At 36.4% G+C, this 17,607-nt stretch overlaps 1 protein-coding gene across 1 annotated transcript in view; it reads left to right on the top strand.

The window, feature by feature from the left end:
* Positions 1 to 17,607, top strand: part of MYO16 (myosin XVI) — a 257,006-nt gene that overhangs the window by 44,816 nt on the left and 194,583 nt on the right. Inside the window, exon 4 of the mRNA XM_065741050.1 lies at positions 10,434 to 10,542. Within this exon, the coding sequence (XP_065597122.1) occupies positions 10,434 to 10,542 (109 nt within the window). The remainder of the gene's footprint in view (positions 1 to 10,433; positions 10,543 to 17,607) is intronic.

Below are 17,607 nucleotides of genomic sequence, written 5' to 3'. Positions count from 1 at the left end.
TGTGGTTGATTGTCAGAAGATGCTCTCTCTTCCTATTCTGCCTACAGAAAAACTGTGTCATACCACCTGTCTAGTGTTGTACACAAGTCACAGATCTTTCTAACCTACAGTCTTTTTATTTCCTCAGTATTCGATTGATTGACCTAATGTAATTAAAAGCTTTATTAATGATTGAGTCACTCTTAACTTTAACTATGCTGTTTTGACTTACAGACTTTTTGACAGGGAATTCTGAAGGCTTACACTTGTGGAGAGAATTCTCTTCCATTTGGTCTAAAAATAAAAGGCAATAATTCTGAAAAGTGACCTTTTGTTCTAGTGTTATGAGACAGGGGTTGGTCATTTTTTCAGCTTGCCTGTCAGAAATTTTAATTATTGCAATTAAATTAAATTGAAAAGAATTTTTGTTGTTATCAGAGTCATTCGGTACTTGAATAATTTCATTTTTTTTTCCTGTAAGCTCTGCAACTGATGGGGAATATGCAAGTCCCATGTGTCTAAGCAGATGGGGAAATTTTTAGTCTTTAGTCATCAATGCTCTTTGAAGGCTTGTCTTAGAATTCTCTTTTCTCAACAAATAATTTGAAGCCTGACTGTATCAACTCAAATATCCATCCTTTTGTACTTCATTCACCCTTTTAGCTGACCTCATTCTTATCCTCTGTCTTAAAAATGGAACTGAATACCATTCTAAATGAAGAGAACTTTTCATTGTAATTTAATATCAGAAATAAATTTCAGCAGCATCTTTTATTATTCATGTTACACTAAAATTACCCAATAATGATGAGACAATATATTCTGAGATGTGCCCTTGATTTTTTTTTTCTTACTTTCGAAGAAAATGGTTTAATTAAAGGAGTTAAGTTTCAGCTTATTGTTGTGATTTTAAACTAGACTATCCCATTCATATAATTATACTGATTTATATATATATATTTTTCACACTAAGCAAGGAGAAAGAGCTTCTTTATGCCTTTTGTGCCTTCCATATACCCTAATGGTTCATCTTTGTGTCTCTTTTCTGAGAATTTCCCACTAAAACTTTTTGATAGATGTTTTGACCCAGAGGTGCCCCCATGAATAGGAATATAATACAGGATATTGCTTTCTTCTCGTCATGCTTGGTTATGGAGATGACAATTACTGATACAGTTCTTCACTATCTACTGTTCTGTATTGTACTTTGGTTCTTTAAATGCAGTGCAGTTTCTTGATCAGGTAGAGAATATTGCTTGACATTACAGCAACTACATATCTCAAGAGTAAGATTGTTTCCAATCGTTTCTGTAGAGACTGGAGAGTTGGATGTTTAAAATCACAGCTGACTTAGAGCGCTAGATCTGGGATTGGAAATACTGTCCATATGGCTCATATTCATTGATAGAAATCAGTGTCACATTGATTCCCTTGGGTAAAACTAAGTTAAGGAAATCAAACCTCAGTCAGAAATTGAAGTCTTAAATTACAAAAAACCTGTCATGTATATACTAGGAGCCTGAATATGAAGAACGACCATGAAATCCAACATGCCAACTAATTAAGATGCAAGTAAATCTCTGTATGCCTTTAGAATTAATAGGATGATCCCAAATCCTCATGAATGTTGTATTGCTAGGCATCTAAGTAGTGGTAACTTGAGAAACATAACGTTGTTTTTCATTTGATAGCTTTTGGGCTAGTAGATTTTAACTTTTAATCTCCTAATTCTGTGTTTTACTATGAAAAATGTTACTGAAAACCTACTGTACTTCTGCAGTGTTATCAGAAATATTCAGTACTTGGAATTTTGTTTGCCTTTTACAAGTCTTCCAGCTGATGGGCAGAATTTAAGTCCCCACGGTTTGCAAACAGATGGGAAAATGTTGGTCTTTAGTTTTCAGTCATCAGTGCTAATTCTTTTATCTTTTGAATGGATTAGTGGAACAGACTATGCCTGTTTCACAGTCTATAGTATTTGCCACGACAGTTGTTTTTTTTTTTAGTCTACTGAAAATCCCTTATATGAAGTGACTTTGCCTGCATTTTATTAGCTTTACGGAAAAACATTCCTTATTCGTATATTAAATGATTATCAAAGTGGTTGTGGAAATTCAATGCTGATTTTAAATTATTATTTCTAATATTTAAGTGCTCCAATAGCAAATCTGTTTTAAAATGCAGTTGAATATTTCTGTAGACTTCAGTGATTTTATATGTATCCCTCTGCATTATGCTTTTTATAAAAAAACAGCCTCTGTGTTGCCATCTTTATTCTTCCTTAACTGATCTTTTGCAGAGGCTATGCCTGGGATTTTTTGGAATGCTGTAATGTTTTTTTTCTGCACACTGGCATGCATCCATAAATCTTAATTTCTAGATTAAACAAACAAATGAATGGTCTGTTTCATCTGGAGCTAAGTTGCATAATCGGATTTTGGTGCTCATTTCTGCAGTGTGGAACCCAGGAGTGCTGTGGGTTAGTGAACTTGTCCTCATGCAGCAGCTGAAATTCTTAAGTTTCACAAAGGTGATTGAATTCCCAACTGCATTTATATGAAGTTTCCTTTAACTGGTCTAGCAAATGACTATAAAGAGAAAAAGTAATAGTAAGAATGGCATAACACAACATATTATTTAAATAAATACTTGATTTTAGAAATGACTTTAGTGTTTTGGCATAAAATTGTGAGCACTGAGTTCTCTTCTGCTTTTCTTTGCTACGTCTTGGTTTTGTAGGCTGTGTATTCCACAGGCATAAGGAACTGAGTGTTGTATTTATATGATTTGGGATTATGTATGCCAAAACTGAAACCAAACCTCTATTTGTACAGTTAACATCATCCAGATGGCAGACAGTTCCTGCCTCTTTTGAAAGAGTAATTTTGGTAATGTGACAAGCATGAAGCATAGACAGTAGCAACTCACACAGAGTTTAGAGCCCTAAAATAGAGTCACTCCACATCATCTGTGTGTAACTGTTGATTCAAAGCTATAGAAGAAGTTCTGGGCCCTGTATACTGGACCAATATACCAGTTTATTGAGCTTTCCTCTCTGCAAATACATTTAAGAGAAAGTGAGAGGCTTTTCCACTTGTGTTAAGGGAGAATTTGTCTATCTTCATTAATATGCCTTAATGTGCTGCTATGGAAGTAATCAGCTGAACAGGAGGATTTGTTCCCTTCATTTTTTTTTCTCTGGCCACACAGGCACATGTAAAGCATAAGGAGAGCATTTGTTACTGTATCAGATTACAGGCATGATAGATGGTGTTAGATCTTTCCAGTTGTTATTTTGATTAGTGATTCACTGGTTTTACTTCTGAATTGCTGTGCGGAGTTTGAGTTCTTGATCAGACTGTTTTGAAAAGTGACTCTTGGGAAAGCAGAAAATAGTTTCAATTTGGAAATTCCTATACATGACTTGCATTTCTTTAATACCTTTAAAAGTTCAGCTTTCAATAAATCAGAATTCATGAGGAAAACCAATAATTATGGGAAACATGTGCCCAGATCTGGTGTCTATTACAGTGAGGGTGTGACGGTATTTAGATGTGGAACTTAATTACCTGTAAACAACTTAATGGCCTGGTGGAGGCTGTAGTTTATTATTTGTAAAACAGAATACTTTGAAGATCCAGACATCAGTCTTAGCTTACCAGAATTCTCATTTAATCAAACATCGTGTGTGTCCCTTCAGTCTGCAGGGATGGAAACTGCTCTAAAGGGATGAAGAATGCAAGCTTGGGAAGCGGTGCTCTTGGACAGCTGAAAATTTAATGTCCTTGTTTTTCACTAAGATTTGTAAAAGAAAAGAGTCTACTCAGATTACCTGCATAACCAATATCATTATCTGGGGAATGATACCCACTCCAGTCTTACCTAAAGGGACTATGTCTTTTTGTTGTTTTTGTTTTTTATTTACCATGGTTGCATTGGGGATCATTGAAGCCAGATAAGAAGCTAGTGGTGCTCTGAGGGAATCGTACTCTGTGCCATTGACTATACTGGAACTTAAAGATCTTTAGATTGCTTTAGAAGATTTGTGTTCTTCTGTCCTCTGTTAAGTCCAGAGGGAGGAGGAAAAAAAAGTAAGATATAAGAAATGAATTAGAATTTTTTTTAGAAATAAATTAAGAGACATTAAGATTCCCAAATATAGAATTTGGAATAAACTCAACTCTTATTTTACCAGTAGGAATTTATTTTTGGGTTCACGGGGGGAGACTGTGCAACCAACCTGGTGGCCTTTTATAATGTCATTACTTGCTGAGTGTATGGGGAAAGAGTGGTGGATATAGTCTACCTTGATTTCAGCAAGGCATTTGACGCTGTCTCCCACAGCATCCTAAAAACAAAGGTGAGGAAGTGTGGAATAGATGAGTGGATGGTGAGGTGGGTTGAGAACTGGCTGACTGGCAGGGCTCAGAGGGTTTTGATTGGTGGTGCAGAGTCCAGTTGGAGGCTTGTACTTAGCAGTGTTCCTCCGGGGTTGGTGCTGGGTTTGGTGTTCTTCAGCGTCTTCATCAATGACCTTGATGAGGAGATAGAGTCCACCCAGAGCATTAAAAAGAGTGTGGCCAGCAGGTCAAGGGAAGCGATCCTTCTCCTCTACTCTGCCCTGGTGAGATTTCACCTGGAGGGCAGTGTCTGGTTCTTGGCTCCTTGGTTTAAAAAGACAGGGATCTCCTTGGAAGTGTCCAGTGGAAGGCTACAAAGCTGATGAAGGGTGTGGAACACCGCCCTTATGAGGAAAGGTTGAGAGACCTGGGTCTGTTCAGCCTTGGTAAAGAAGACTCAGAGGAGATCTAATCCATATCTATAAATGTCTGAGGTGCAGGAGGCAAAGGGATGAGGCTGGACTCTTCTTAGCAGTGCATGGTGATAGGACGAGGGGAAATGGCCACAAACTGAAGCATAGGAAGTTCTGCACAAGTGTGTGTGGGAACTTCTTCCCAGTGCAGTGACGGAGCAGTGGCACAGCTGCACAGAGAGGTGGTGGAGTCTCCTTCTCTGGAGATGTTCCAGACCCACCTGGACGCCTACCTGTGCAACCTGGGCTAGGGAGCTGCTCTGGCAGGGGGTTGGATGAGATGATCTCTAGAGGTCCCTTCCAACTCCCACAGTTTTGTGATTCTGTGAATTTGGAGGTTGATTCACTGGGATATAGCTGCAGAACATAGTCTGTGACTATATTTATGCTTTTTTTTTTTTTTTACAAGTGCTTATGTGGTGAAGATACTATTTTTTGTAAGTTCTTGCAAATCAAAAAATCTGAGAATGCTTACACTTTGAAGCTGTTAGGTTCACTTCTGGAACAGGGAAGAGTTCAGCTCCTACATCCTTATGTGCCAAGTGTTCTTCCTTGTACTATTCTAAATATGCTAAAAGTTTAGCTATACAAAGATGTGATCTTCGGATAAGTTTGAGTAGGAGTGTGCATTGTATGATTTACTCCACAGTTTTAGCCAGTGGATTTGAAATTGTTCATCTCTCCTCCACTGAGTGGAATGTTACATTAAACTTACTTAAGTTGGTAAAGCCAGGGGTGTGTACACAGATTTTTTTACTGTGAAATGTGTTTTTATCTGATCTACTTCATGTTTCATTGCTTAAGCTCCATACTAGCCTGTATCGTCACCACTTTTTCCATGTATGTGGAAATAAGCAACTCTATCAAATTCATTGGAAATTGAAACAAAGTTCTACACACTGAATAAATAAACAAAGCAGAAATTAAAATAGGGTTAAAAATATGCAGTAGATTAATGCCATGATAAAGTTTTTTGAATCATCATTCCTGTAACCAGAACAGAAATCTTATCTCCTTTTGTCAGCCAAAGGTATTTTCTCTCTGGCAGTAGGCTCTGATTTGTGATCATAGAGGGGTACTGTACAAATCTGGCACCATCCACTCATCTCTTATTAATTACAAGCATTCACTCTCACATGGAATTTCTGCATATCGATGTTGTTTCACAGAGCAGTACATGCATTTCAGATTCATCTTGCATTCTGTGTATTGAATTATGTTTCTTTGGGAACATTTTTTAATAACATATTCCATCTAAAATCTTGCTAAAACGAAGTAATTTATTATTGCAGACAAATGTTTTTCTCAAAAATACAACCCATGGGAGATATTGAATAAAGTTTTTCAAGATATTCATCTTTTTTTTTTTTTTTTTTTTGAGAAATGATTGAAGGATGAGAATGTGTTGAGAATAGGTAAGCTGGAAACATATCATATGTGCTGGGCATTGCATGCAGAATTTAAGCTGGCAGGTGGAATATTTGAACTGAAATTGAATAAATAAGGAATTACATTTTGTAGTTGAACGTGTGCATATGATTTTGGAAACACTATTATCAGTAGCCTGGGGAAACTATTCTGCATAGGTCCTTTGAGAGCTATGGATGGAAACCTAAGAACAATGTAGGACTATATGCAGATAGGTTGTGTCCCTAATTACATATGGGTTTCTTATTGTCTGATTTTAAAGGTCATATATGTAACAGTGACACTCAAATACTTCAGCACATTTTTGACCACCCGAGTATGGACTAAATGTAGAATATTTTATTCTATTATCTGCAAGGTGCCATGTCTTTGTCGTGCTCTGTCTCTACCTTTTCTTGAGACTGCTGCTTTTCTGCTTTTTTGTTGGCTTCTCTTTCATGCTGTCAGTTCTGCTACATATAGTATTGCCAATCTCATCTTATGCAGGAAGCTAAATGGAAAGTTTGTGACATTTGTGTTTTGTTTAGAACATAAGATTTCAAATACTCTTTTAGGGCTTGCCATGGCTAGCTGAAAGATGCTTGGGGATAAAAAGAATACTGGGGGAACTGAAAAGATTATGTCATATTGAACAGTAAAGAATTTCTGGTGCATTGCAGGCAAATATGTAGTCAGGGTCAACAGGTGGATATGCTCCGTACTATGTATGCTTTGAAGAATTGGTGCATACATTTTGTATCATACTGACACTTTGCATCCAGTTCTGGAGCCCTCAGCATAAGAAGGACATGGAATTGTTCAGGTAGGTCCAGAGGAAGATGATCGGAGGGATGGAGCACCTCCCCCATGAGGGCATGCTGAGAGAGCTTGGGCTCTTAAACCTAGAGAAGATCGAGGAGACCTTATAGTGGCCTTTCAGTACCAGAAGGGGGCCTACAGCAAAGCTGGGGAGGGACTTTTTTTAAAGGCATGTAGCAACAGGATGAGGGCAAATGGTTTTAAACTGGAAGAGGGTAGATTTAGACTAGATACCAGGAAGTCATCCATTACTGTGAGGGTGGTGTGACACTGGAACAGGATAACCAGTGATGTTGTGGATGGGAAGCATCCAGTGTCAGGCTGGATGGGGCTTTCAGCAACCTGTTTTAGTGCGAGGTGTCGCTGCCTAGACCAGGGGGATTAGAACTAGGTGATCTTAAAGGTCTCTTCCAACCCAAATCATTCTATGATTCTGTGACACTTGACAGACTTTTTTTTTTAATGGGAGATTATGCCGTAGCTTGGAAAGGGATGTATAGTGACATTTTCTACCTTTGATCCCAATATAATATGTTGTAAGAATTTTAACTGCAGCTGTTTAAAACAAAATTTCCACTTTATGGGAAGTATTGGTATTGCAGCACTGACAGAAGAATTCTTGTCTGTCCTAATGCCTGTGTAAATTCCAGCTGTACTGCTGAAGCAAATTCCAGCTGTACTGCTGAAGCAAATGAGCTTCTTACGTGCCATGAGATGCTTTGCTATGGTCCTGAGTGTCTTTTCTTTCCATGAACTGAGGTCTTCGTGCTTTCTCCATGTTTCAGTAGTCTGTGCATGTTTATGTTCCCCTGTGGAAAAATGAAAAGATGCAAATCCATTGGGAGTTCTTCACATTTCCTTGATTAACACAAAGAGTATATTAGTTTATTTAGGGCACCTGAATGACAATTATTGGAAAAAAAGTTTCTGATGAGGTGGTGAAACCATCTGGAAAATCCTATACTCCTCATGTGATACAGTGGCTGTATTATGGAATATGTTACATTTATTTTTGAGGTTACTGTAAAAGGTTATTTTTACATACTTACACACTTCATGTGTACTTGGATTGATGAAGTCGTTTTTCATTTATTTTTGAATTTTCAATTGTAGATATGCCAAAATCTGGTTCAGAATATAGAAAAATCAACAACGATAATACCTTGATTAAAAACTCACAAGCAAGTTATTTTCAATTAGTTACAGTGAGGAATCTGTCTTCCATGGCTCAACATGAAAGAGTAAAATGAGGAAAAGATAAAACTGTATAAAAAGGAAACCATTTTTATCTATTTAGATTTTCTCATCTTATTTACCTGTATAGACAGAAAAAGTGATTAGCTACCATGGGATTTTTTTTTTCTTATTTTCTTTTCTTTAGATGGTTTTCTCAAAGGTGAACTATTTCAGTTCAGATTGTCTTTGAAAGCATAGCTAAGCACAGAAATGGAATTAAGAACTATTTTTGGGAATGCTCCAAAAAAAAACCAGAACTTAACAAAAATTTCCAGTACCTTACTTCGTGTGTACTGAAATATGTGTCACTGTAGGGTTTGATGATGATACTAAACTGTATTAAATATGCTTGGTGAACTATCAGACGTGTTTATTACTTAAAAACCCCCAAAGAATTTATTTTTAAAAGGAAATATTACTTTAAGAAGTCTAACCTCATCCTGAATTGCTTTATCACTTGAGTTCTAGGTACCAGTCCTACCTCCTCTGTCCTAGTTTTCACCAGACTTGACCTGCTTTTTGGGCGCAGTTCACTGTGCACGTTTCTTGAGAAATAAATTGATGTAGAACTACTCAGTAAAACTTATTTGGCTCTGAGTAATTCCGTGTTGTACTCTTCTTTCAATAGCATTAAATCTTAAATCTAAGAGAAAGAGTGTAGAGCATGATGCAGGTCAAGTTAAATTATCCTACTTTTTCTGAATGTAATGTTTTTGGTTTTCTTTTTTTTTTTTTTCCCTTAGATTGTGAAGTAAGAAAATGCATGTGAATTTGTGTTGTTATTATTCTCCTGAACTGCTTCAGGCATTTCTTGGAGATTATTTATATACTATACATAGTGTATTCTCCTGGAGGAGCTGGCAGCCCATGGCTTGGGCAGGTACACTCTTTGCTGGGTAAAGAACTAAAAGAAGAGCGATGAAGCTGTGAAAGGGTCTGGAGCACAAGCCTTACAGTCAAGGGAACTGACTGCATTAAGAGTTTTTCTTTGGTGTGATATTTAGAATGTAAGCTCCTGAAAGAAGCAGTCATACCTTCTATTAATAATTTCTTATTACCATTGACCTCTACCACTGAGGTTTTAGGAATGGCTGCCCTTAGAAGTCTCTCATTTTTATTAGCTAAACTTTAATCATACAAGCTGTTAAGAAAAGTAATTAGAATTAGCAAAGGTCACTCCTATTTCATAATTCCTTTCCGTTAGAAGTCATAGAACAATACAAATAAATTAAAATTATGACCTCTTAAAGTAGGTATGTGACATTTTACTGTAGTGTAAACTTCTGTATCCACTAGAAATTTGCAATATTTTAAGGCATATGCAGAGAGCACTAATTTTTGTTAAAAAAATTACCCTTCGTAATACAAATTCTGACATCAGCAGGTTTTAATATAGAAAATACAAGTGTTCTCATCATTCTGGTATTTATTTATTAATTTATTTATTCTGTTTTCTCATGTGTTTATTCCTGTCTCCTCCTCTTTACCTCCTAATGGCTCCCTTTAGTTGTCTGTCCTTGTATTGAATTTTGAATGAATTTTATGGAAATGTCAGCCTGGCTGCTTTAGGGATTACAACTAAAATCATCATGGATACTTACATTGCCTCCAATTCTTGACAAATGACAATTTTATTCAGCAAGGAGTGGTTCTCTTTGAGGCTAGATTGCTAGATGAGGCCATAAGAGGTTGGGCTCGCTGCTAAGGTTACCCCTACCAGCTGTCTGCCCATCCCTACTGTGTGTGTCCATGCTGCTTGTCAGTCAGCTTTTGAACCACTGTTGTTTACTATGTATGTTCTAAGGACAGCTTACTTTACTTAAATTGCTGTGCTGCAAACTGTGGTTGTTCCAAAAGTCACTGGCAAGCAGCTCAAGTATTTGTTTGATAAAGACCAGCTGGCCAGCTAGAGTGGTGACAGTATCAGCTGTCTCAGGCAAAGCCAGCCCTTTCTGACACTCAAAATCCTTTATCTATCTATCTATCTATCTATCTATCTATCTATCTATCTATCTATCTATCTATCTATCTATCTAATGTTCAAGGTTACAATCAGCCTGCTAGGAATTCCAGCGTTGAAATGTTTTTGAGTGGGAAAGTTATCTGGTCCTTGTGTATGAGAATAGCCTTTTGAGATTTCACTGCATATACATACAGTATTTTTCTTTCTTGCATGTAGGCTGGAGCAAATGTACTGCTGCAAGATGTTAATGGAAACACAGCATTTGATTATGCCATAGAAGGGACTGAATCCAGCAGCATCCTTCTGATGTACCTCGAGGAAAATGGTAAGTCAACTTGTCTGATTCTGGACTGTTTTATTGAACTTGACATTAAGTTGAAGCATATGGATATTGATTTCACATAAATAATTGCTGAAGGCACTGGAGCTATATTGGTTTGGAAATGAAGTGGAAGAAGATGATTTAGAGTCAAAAAAAGTTTTTGGTATTTTCAGATTGGAACAGCTATCATAGAACAGTGATATCGTGTGATTTCACATTTTGTTTCATATCAAAAGTGAGTTACGTATACACTTAGAATTTTTTTTTCCAGTAACATATAATTCTCTGCAAATCTTCTGAACGGAAATATATTTATGAAACTTTTTTACTCATTTCAAAATATTAGTGTTAGATTGGTTTTGTACTGAGAAAATATTGGAGCTAGATTTTTATTATATGATTAGTATGTTATCGATGGCAGCACCTGCATTGAAAAAAGGGTGTGTATTTAACCAGTTCCAAATTAAAGTATAGGTTCTGAATTGAAATTTCATGTATAGCTTTTGACTGCATTAGGTTGACTTAATGTTTTAAGTGGCTGATCATAAAATTGAAGAAAATATATCACATGAAAATAGTGAAGAGTGGTAATACAAAACAATACCATGTAAGAAATCTACTTTAACATAAACTAAGGTAAAATATATCCCGTTAATGGATATTTAAAAGAAAAATTAATTCTGGCAAAGAGATCATGTTCATTGTCAGGTCCTATACTCAGTATAGAACACAATAGAACACAGGTGTATTACCCAGGTGCATCAGAATTTTGCTTCCTTAGGGCCTGTTGATGTCTTAGTAGCTTATGGACTCTGGTTTTATTTAAAATAATAATAATAATAATGTCAAGTCAGGTATTAGCAGTAATGTTATTGTATTGAAAAATTCAGATATTTGAAATTTAAATACTCCAAATACTTATCTGCTTTGTTGTTATCATGTACCATAGAACATACCACAAGAAATAATCTACTTACTCACAGTTATTATCATGGATCCATCATAAAATGCTTCCTCTTTCCTTTGTCTCTCTTTCAGTTTGGTTGCCGATTTAAAAATAGTTTTTTTATAAAAAGTGATCTAATAAAAAGTTTTAAAAACATCCTGAATTTGCTAGTTCCTTTGTGAAATGTCTCTGTTGAAAGGATTTGTCTAGAACTTTGAAGTTTTATGTCTCTAAGTTACTTTGTATTGCCTCTTTTACATTAGATAGAAGTACTGTACCTCATTAAAACAATGATACTATGAATGTGGAAAGTGTCCACAGGAACAAAAATAAAACATTTTGAAAGTGAGATCTATTTCTTATTAACTTTAGGTAGCTGTAAATCTAAGGTAATCCTTCAGACATTTTGTTTTTTGTCAGTGGAGAGAAATGGGAGTTGTGTGTTTCATTTCAGCTCTTTCTAATCAGGCTAGGTAAGGAGAACTGACTTCCAGGTCTGCTTCTTTCTGCCAGCTGTAATGGAAACTTGGGTTAACAAGTCATCAGTCTCAGCTTTACAAGGTTAAGGGGTTCAATCCTATCCCTTAACTGGAATGCAGTGTGAAATGCTGACCTTTTGATGATCAATGACAAAATGCCTGTACACGTTGCTTGGTCTCTCTACTTTTCTTGCAGTGCAACTACCCTTGTCTACACTTAATTGTTAAAATGTAATTAATATTTTCTGCAGTATTTGAATAATCTACTGTAGTTGTAAATTTGAATGGTTGATGAGGGAATCATCACATGACTTATAGAATCTGTACTATTAGTCTAATGTTAACTTGGATCTGTTTAACTGCAGTACAAATGTTAGTAATGGGCTCAGCTGTGGTGGTCCCATTGGAGCCATTGGAACAGGCCGTGTTCAGCACGAAGCAGCCTGTCTCCTCATGCAGAGGCCACCCCTGCTTTATCAAAACTGGGAATTGGACTCAGTGATACTTGTGAGTCCCATCCAACTTGAGATTTCCTATTTTTCTATTATTCTGGGAAAACCTAACATCTACATCTAATACATCTGGATGCTCATGTATTTCTCAATTCTGGCACTTTTAAAATGACAGTTAAACCAATCTGATAATGCCAGATATGTATATTTTTCATCATATTTTTGATTGCTAGTAATGAAAAAAATGTTAAGGAAAATACACCAAAATATTCTAAGATTGAGGTTGTACTGTAGAAATCCATAAAAAGATCTAGTGTTTCTTTGGTGTGCTCAAGAAAAGCTATTGTTATAGATCAATATTGTTTCATAAAATTAATTCTGTAGAGTTTAGTATTTACAGCTGTGAAATGCTTTACATAGACATTAAGGAATTATTGCTAACATTCTACAATGAAAATGGACTGAAATGTTAACATATACAGATGGTAAACACTAAAGATCAGTGAACTTAAACTAGAATTAAATCCCCTGATATATATATATATAAATATATTTACTTTTAGAAACATATGTGAACTGATCCTGGTGTCTTCTTATAAATTTTCTACTAATATTATTGATGCAGTATGTTGACAGAAAAAAAAAAATAGACAACCAAAGCCAAACAGCCTCATGGTAGTTCAGAGCTTTTCAGTCTGATCCCTGCTGACTGGAAATCACCTACCCATAGGATTATTACACACAAATAATCTATTTTCTGTGTGGAAATAAATAGGGGTTAGGTGACAGTGTTGCCAGTAAGAACCAGGAAGATCGAACATCATGTTTCAGTAGGTCCCTTCAATTCCTAAAAAAGAATCAAACAGAAAATGCTTCTCATTGAAAATGTAATATGTTTGAAAAAGCCACCTTAATTTTTATATTTTTTTAACTGACTTTCAAGTTTTAGATTCCTCTTACTATTTATGTACTTCTGGTCTGGAAATGTTTAGTGTTTAGTGAAGAGAAAAAAAAAATCCATCATATGGAAACATTTTGTTGCCCACGTGTTTTTATCGAAGCAAGAGCCTTTAAACTCACTCTGCATACTTTTGGCACTTGAATTAACATTTTAATTTATACGCAGTAGATTGTAATCTGATTTTTAAGTGATACCAAAAGGAAAACAGGCATTTCCTCAATAATAGTAGACTTCACAGAATTAGAAAAATATTATGAAGAACATCATGAAGAAGGGATGCCCTATTAGTATCCTCTTGGAGAGCCTACTGATGAACAGTCTAATTCTGTTGCCATCAGAAATGAATTACCAGTGTTTATAGAATTACTAAGTCTACAACCTTTAGCAAGATAGAAAAAAAGTTTTTAGTGTCCTGAGTACACCCTCAGATCCTGCAACTGGTTCCCTGCACCCCCAGGGGTCTGGCTGCCTGTACTCAAGGCGAGCTCTGGTACAGTAAAGCCATGTAAGATGGGAACAGTTGGTTGAGAAAACAGCCAGCTTACGGGACAATTGGGAGAATCTTTGTCCTGATCTTTCACTCTTCCCTTGGCTGAGCAGCCTCAGGGCTCAGGCCCTTGGTCCTTGACCAAGGTATGTCTGTGCACCAGGGCCCTGACCTGACTTGGCTTCCTTGCTTCAGAATCATCCTAATCTGTAGCAATGGGCTTTTTTGTCAGAACTGTTGGCAGGCCCTGATTCCATCACTGGAGATACGCCTTTTTAAAATTTATTTTATTTTCTTTGGGGAGGGTCATGTGGTCCCTGATTTGCCCTTGTTTCCCCTAACCTCCTGGGTTCCTGGCTCTTGTGGAGTAGCCTTCTCTTACAGCTATCCCTCAAACACATCCAATTATAACACTAAGAATTTGCAGAGAAACACTGAATATAGAAGTACAGTACATGATAAGCTCATTGCAGACATTATACTTGTCATAAATAACCACAGAAAATGTAACCACTTACTTTGCTTCTGTATTCTAGTGTTTACAGTACAAGTAAAATAATAAACGTGCAAGACGTGTCTACGGATGAATGCTTAGTATTAAGTCTGGAGATAGTGCCAGTCTGTTAAAAGAAATTACAACAATTATTTTTCTTATCATACAAATGAAGAAAAGAATGAGTCCATGTAACTAATTTTGGTTAGAAGGGTCTTCAACATCCGTATTATAGACAGGAGAGAAAAAAGCATGTTTCACTGGAGCGGGAGAAGTGTCACTCTGAGGAGAAAACAGGAATTTCATTTCTGATATTTTCAGAGTAGAAAGAAATGCTTATTTCATACTAAACATCCCTCACTTACTTTGTCAGCATTTGTAACGATAGCTTTAAAGACAGGCAGTCGGAGCCCAGTGGTGGCCATCAGTCAGTACGTCTGCAGTGAATTAGAGCTATATCCTCAGTAGTTTTGCAAGTATACATTCTTCTATACATGCTAAAAATATTAGCTTCCATTCTCACATAGTCATTGTTGCTGAAATGTATCTGTTCTTATCCTTGAAAATCAGCTGTACATAATGCTAAGCTATCCTGCACAAGAGTGGCTGAACAATGTAATTCTACAAAATTGACTCTCTGCGTAAAGCTGTCAAGTGGTTGGTAAAGTTCTTCTCCAACATTGCAAATGAAACTGGATGAAGTAATAGCTACACATGGATGATAAAATGAATAAAAGTGAATGGATCAAGAGTAGTACCGTGATTTTTTTTTTTCCTCATGGATTGTTTGTGAACACATCTATCTCATACTTAAAAATATAAATTCCTTGTGTCCTTGGAGCATGGGTAAGCTCATCATTGTGGGTGAAAAGCACCTTGCTGTAGTTACAGCTCTGTGCAGTAACACAGGTGGAGGCAGGGTGAGAAAAGTAAGAGGAGTGATTGGCTGGTCACATCTCTTTCAAGTTGTTAGTGCACGTTTGTGTTTGCAAGACATGATGGCATTCACAAATCCTGAAGAGAATGACATCTGTTAGAGTTGAGACTTGCAAACTGGTTAGACAAAGAGTGGCTGCTGAATGTCCTTGAGCAGAATGCTTTGTACTGGTCCCAGAACCAGGTGTTCACCTGGCAGGTGGAGACACTTCCAAGTACTACACATTTCTGTGGAAATTATCTTTTATAGTAATTCTCAGTTCTGTTTGCTGTGTATTTATTTACCATTGCAACCTTCTGAAATTTAATTCCCCCTTTTTATCTGTGATTTTTTTACATTCTTTTGGGTTATCAGTTCTATAACCATATGCCTGAGAGAGTGGGGCAGCCACAGCAGGTGAAATAGCTTTGTCAGGTGTTTCTCTTAAACGTGGAGAAGTGATGCATTTTGTCACTTTTAGGTTATGCTCCTGCCTGTCATACAACCAAATGCTGTGCCCTTCAGGGTCACTGCTGCTTTAATTATTCCATCTCCATCGCATCTCCTGTAAACTCTGAGTGAATGTAGCTCTTGTTCTGATTTTATAGAATTTGCTGCCTGTTTTCTGTTGGTGTATTTGGTGTCTATTTTCTATTACACACCTTTCTTTTTCACTTTCCATAACATTAACCGTTCCCATACTACCTGCCAATTTGGTTTTCTTCCTCTTGTTTATTCATGCTGGCTGTTGTCCCTTTTCAACTGAACATCTAAACTGTGTTTTTCCTTTGAAAATCAACATGAAGGTCATTCTTTGATTCAGATTGCAAGAGTTACTGTAAGAGTAACACTTTTATTTCATCTAAACTAATGAAAACTGTCACTCCCTGGGGAGGGAGATAGAACTCAACAGAACTGATTAAGGGAAGGCAGCTCCCAACCACATCTGCTTATGTGAATGTCTGAGAATGATATGTGTGCATGCTTGGGAAAGATGATTCTCATCTCCACACTGGAGAAGTCATTGCTCCCAAGTCAAATGATTCCCAAATTCTTGGGATTCATAATTCTACAATTTTGAGATTGATTTTTTTTCCCATCTTTTTCTTCTTCAGAGGAAGAGACCTCTTTTGCTTCAGTAGCATTTTCAGAAGTCCTTAGGATGTTGCTAAAATGTAGCTTGTGGAACTTAATGCTGTGGTAGCTCACTTGTCAGGCAGTTTATTGCTATTTGCCTAACGAGATGTATATTGTTTCTTCGTATAACTGCTGTTGGAATCTAGCAAAGTCATGAGATTAACACAGACTCTGCCTTTTGTTGTTATGTAGCATTGTTTACACATCTTCTCAAAGCTGATGGGTATAACGTGTGTGATAGAGCAAAGGATGCAGCTGAACTCAATTCTTCCTTTATTTAAGTAAGCAAAGTTAAATTTTCAACAATTTGTTTCACTATCAGTCTTGTATGTGGGGAAAGTCATACACTAGTATTTCTAATTTTAAACTGTGAATATAGTTTCCATTTTTGAGTGTTTGAGCTATTGTGCACAGGCCAAAGAGCTGGTATGTTAATTTCCACCTATTACCTCTCTCCTCAAAAAACAAAATGCACTGTAATTGCTTGCACACATTAGGGGAAGAACAATGAATGAGTTTCTTTTTGGACTGCACATGGTATACCCATTTATTTGACTTCTAGTGCAGCTGTAAATTACAGCTTTGAATATACTTTTACCCTGAAACATGCTTCAATTGTTCTAGCAATATATATAAAATAAAATAAAAATAATAAAAAAGCAAGAATTGTTGAATAGAAAATGTAAAATGAATAATACAAAAATATTTAAGTACATGTTATTACATTTTATTTATTATTTGTATTTATTTATTATTTTTCACTCTTAAGCTCACTGACAAATGTGGAAGAGAATGAAGAAGACATTTATTTATATGTTTTTTGTTATGACATGACCAGGACAGAGAGGCAAGATTTTCATACTCAAATTATGTTTTCCATATATGGATGTAAATGACCACTGGAAGTTATGAGTGGAAGAACCAAGCCCTGAATTTTGGTTAGATCCTCCAATCAAGCCACAGCCAGTTGCTAATTTAACCACTTAGTAATTTTGTTGTACTCTATTCCTAATTTTAGCTCTCTTCTGACTGAAGGCCATGCTTTCTTTTGGTTATAGACTGCCTTGCTTATCTTCCTTTTAAAGCTGTACTTTAACAAATGTTTCTTTCAATAGCAGTGCTGACTCAAATGGACCCAGTTCTTCATTCGTTTCCTGCCCTCTCATTTGTTCCTGCCGTAAAACCACATTTTAATTT

This window comes from Cyrtonyx montezumae, unplaced genomic scaffold, assembly GCF_038088225.1.
Source record: "Cyrtonyx montezumae isolate F1298 unplaced genomic scaffold, pur_monq_1.0 scaffold_3, whole genome shotgun sequence".
NCBI lineage: Eukaryota > Metazoa > Chordata > Aves > Galliformes > Odontophoridae > Cyrtonyx > Cyrtonyx montezumae.
This window is presented reverse-complemented; position numbering and strand designations above follow the sequence as displayed.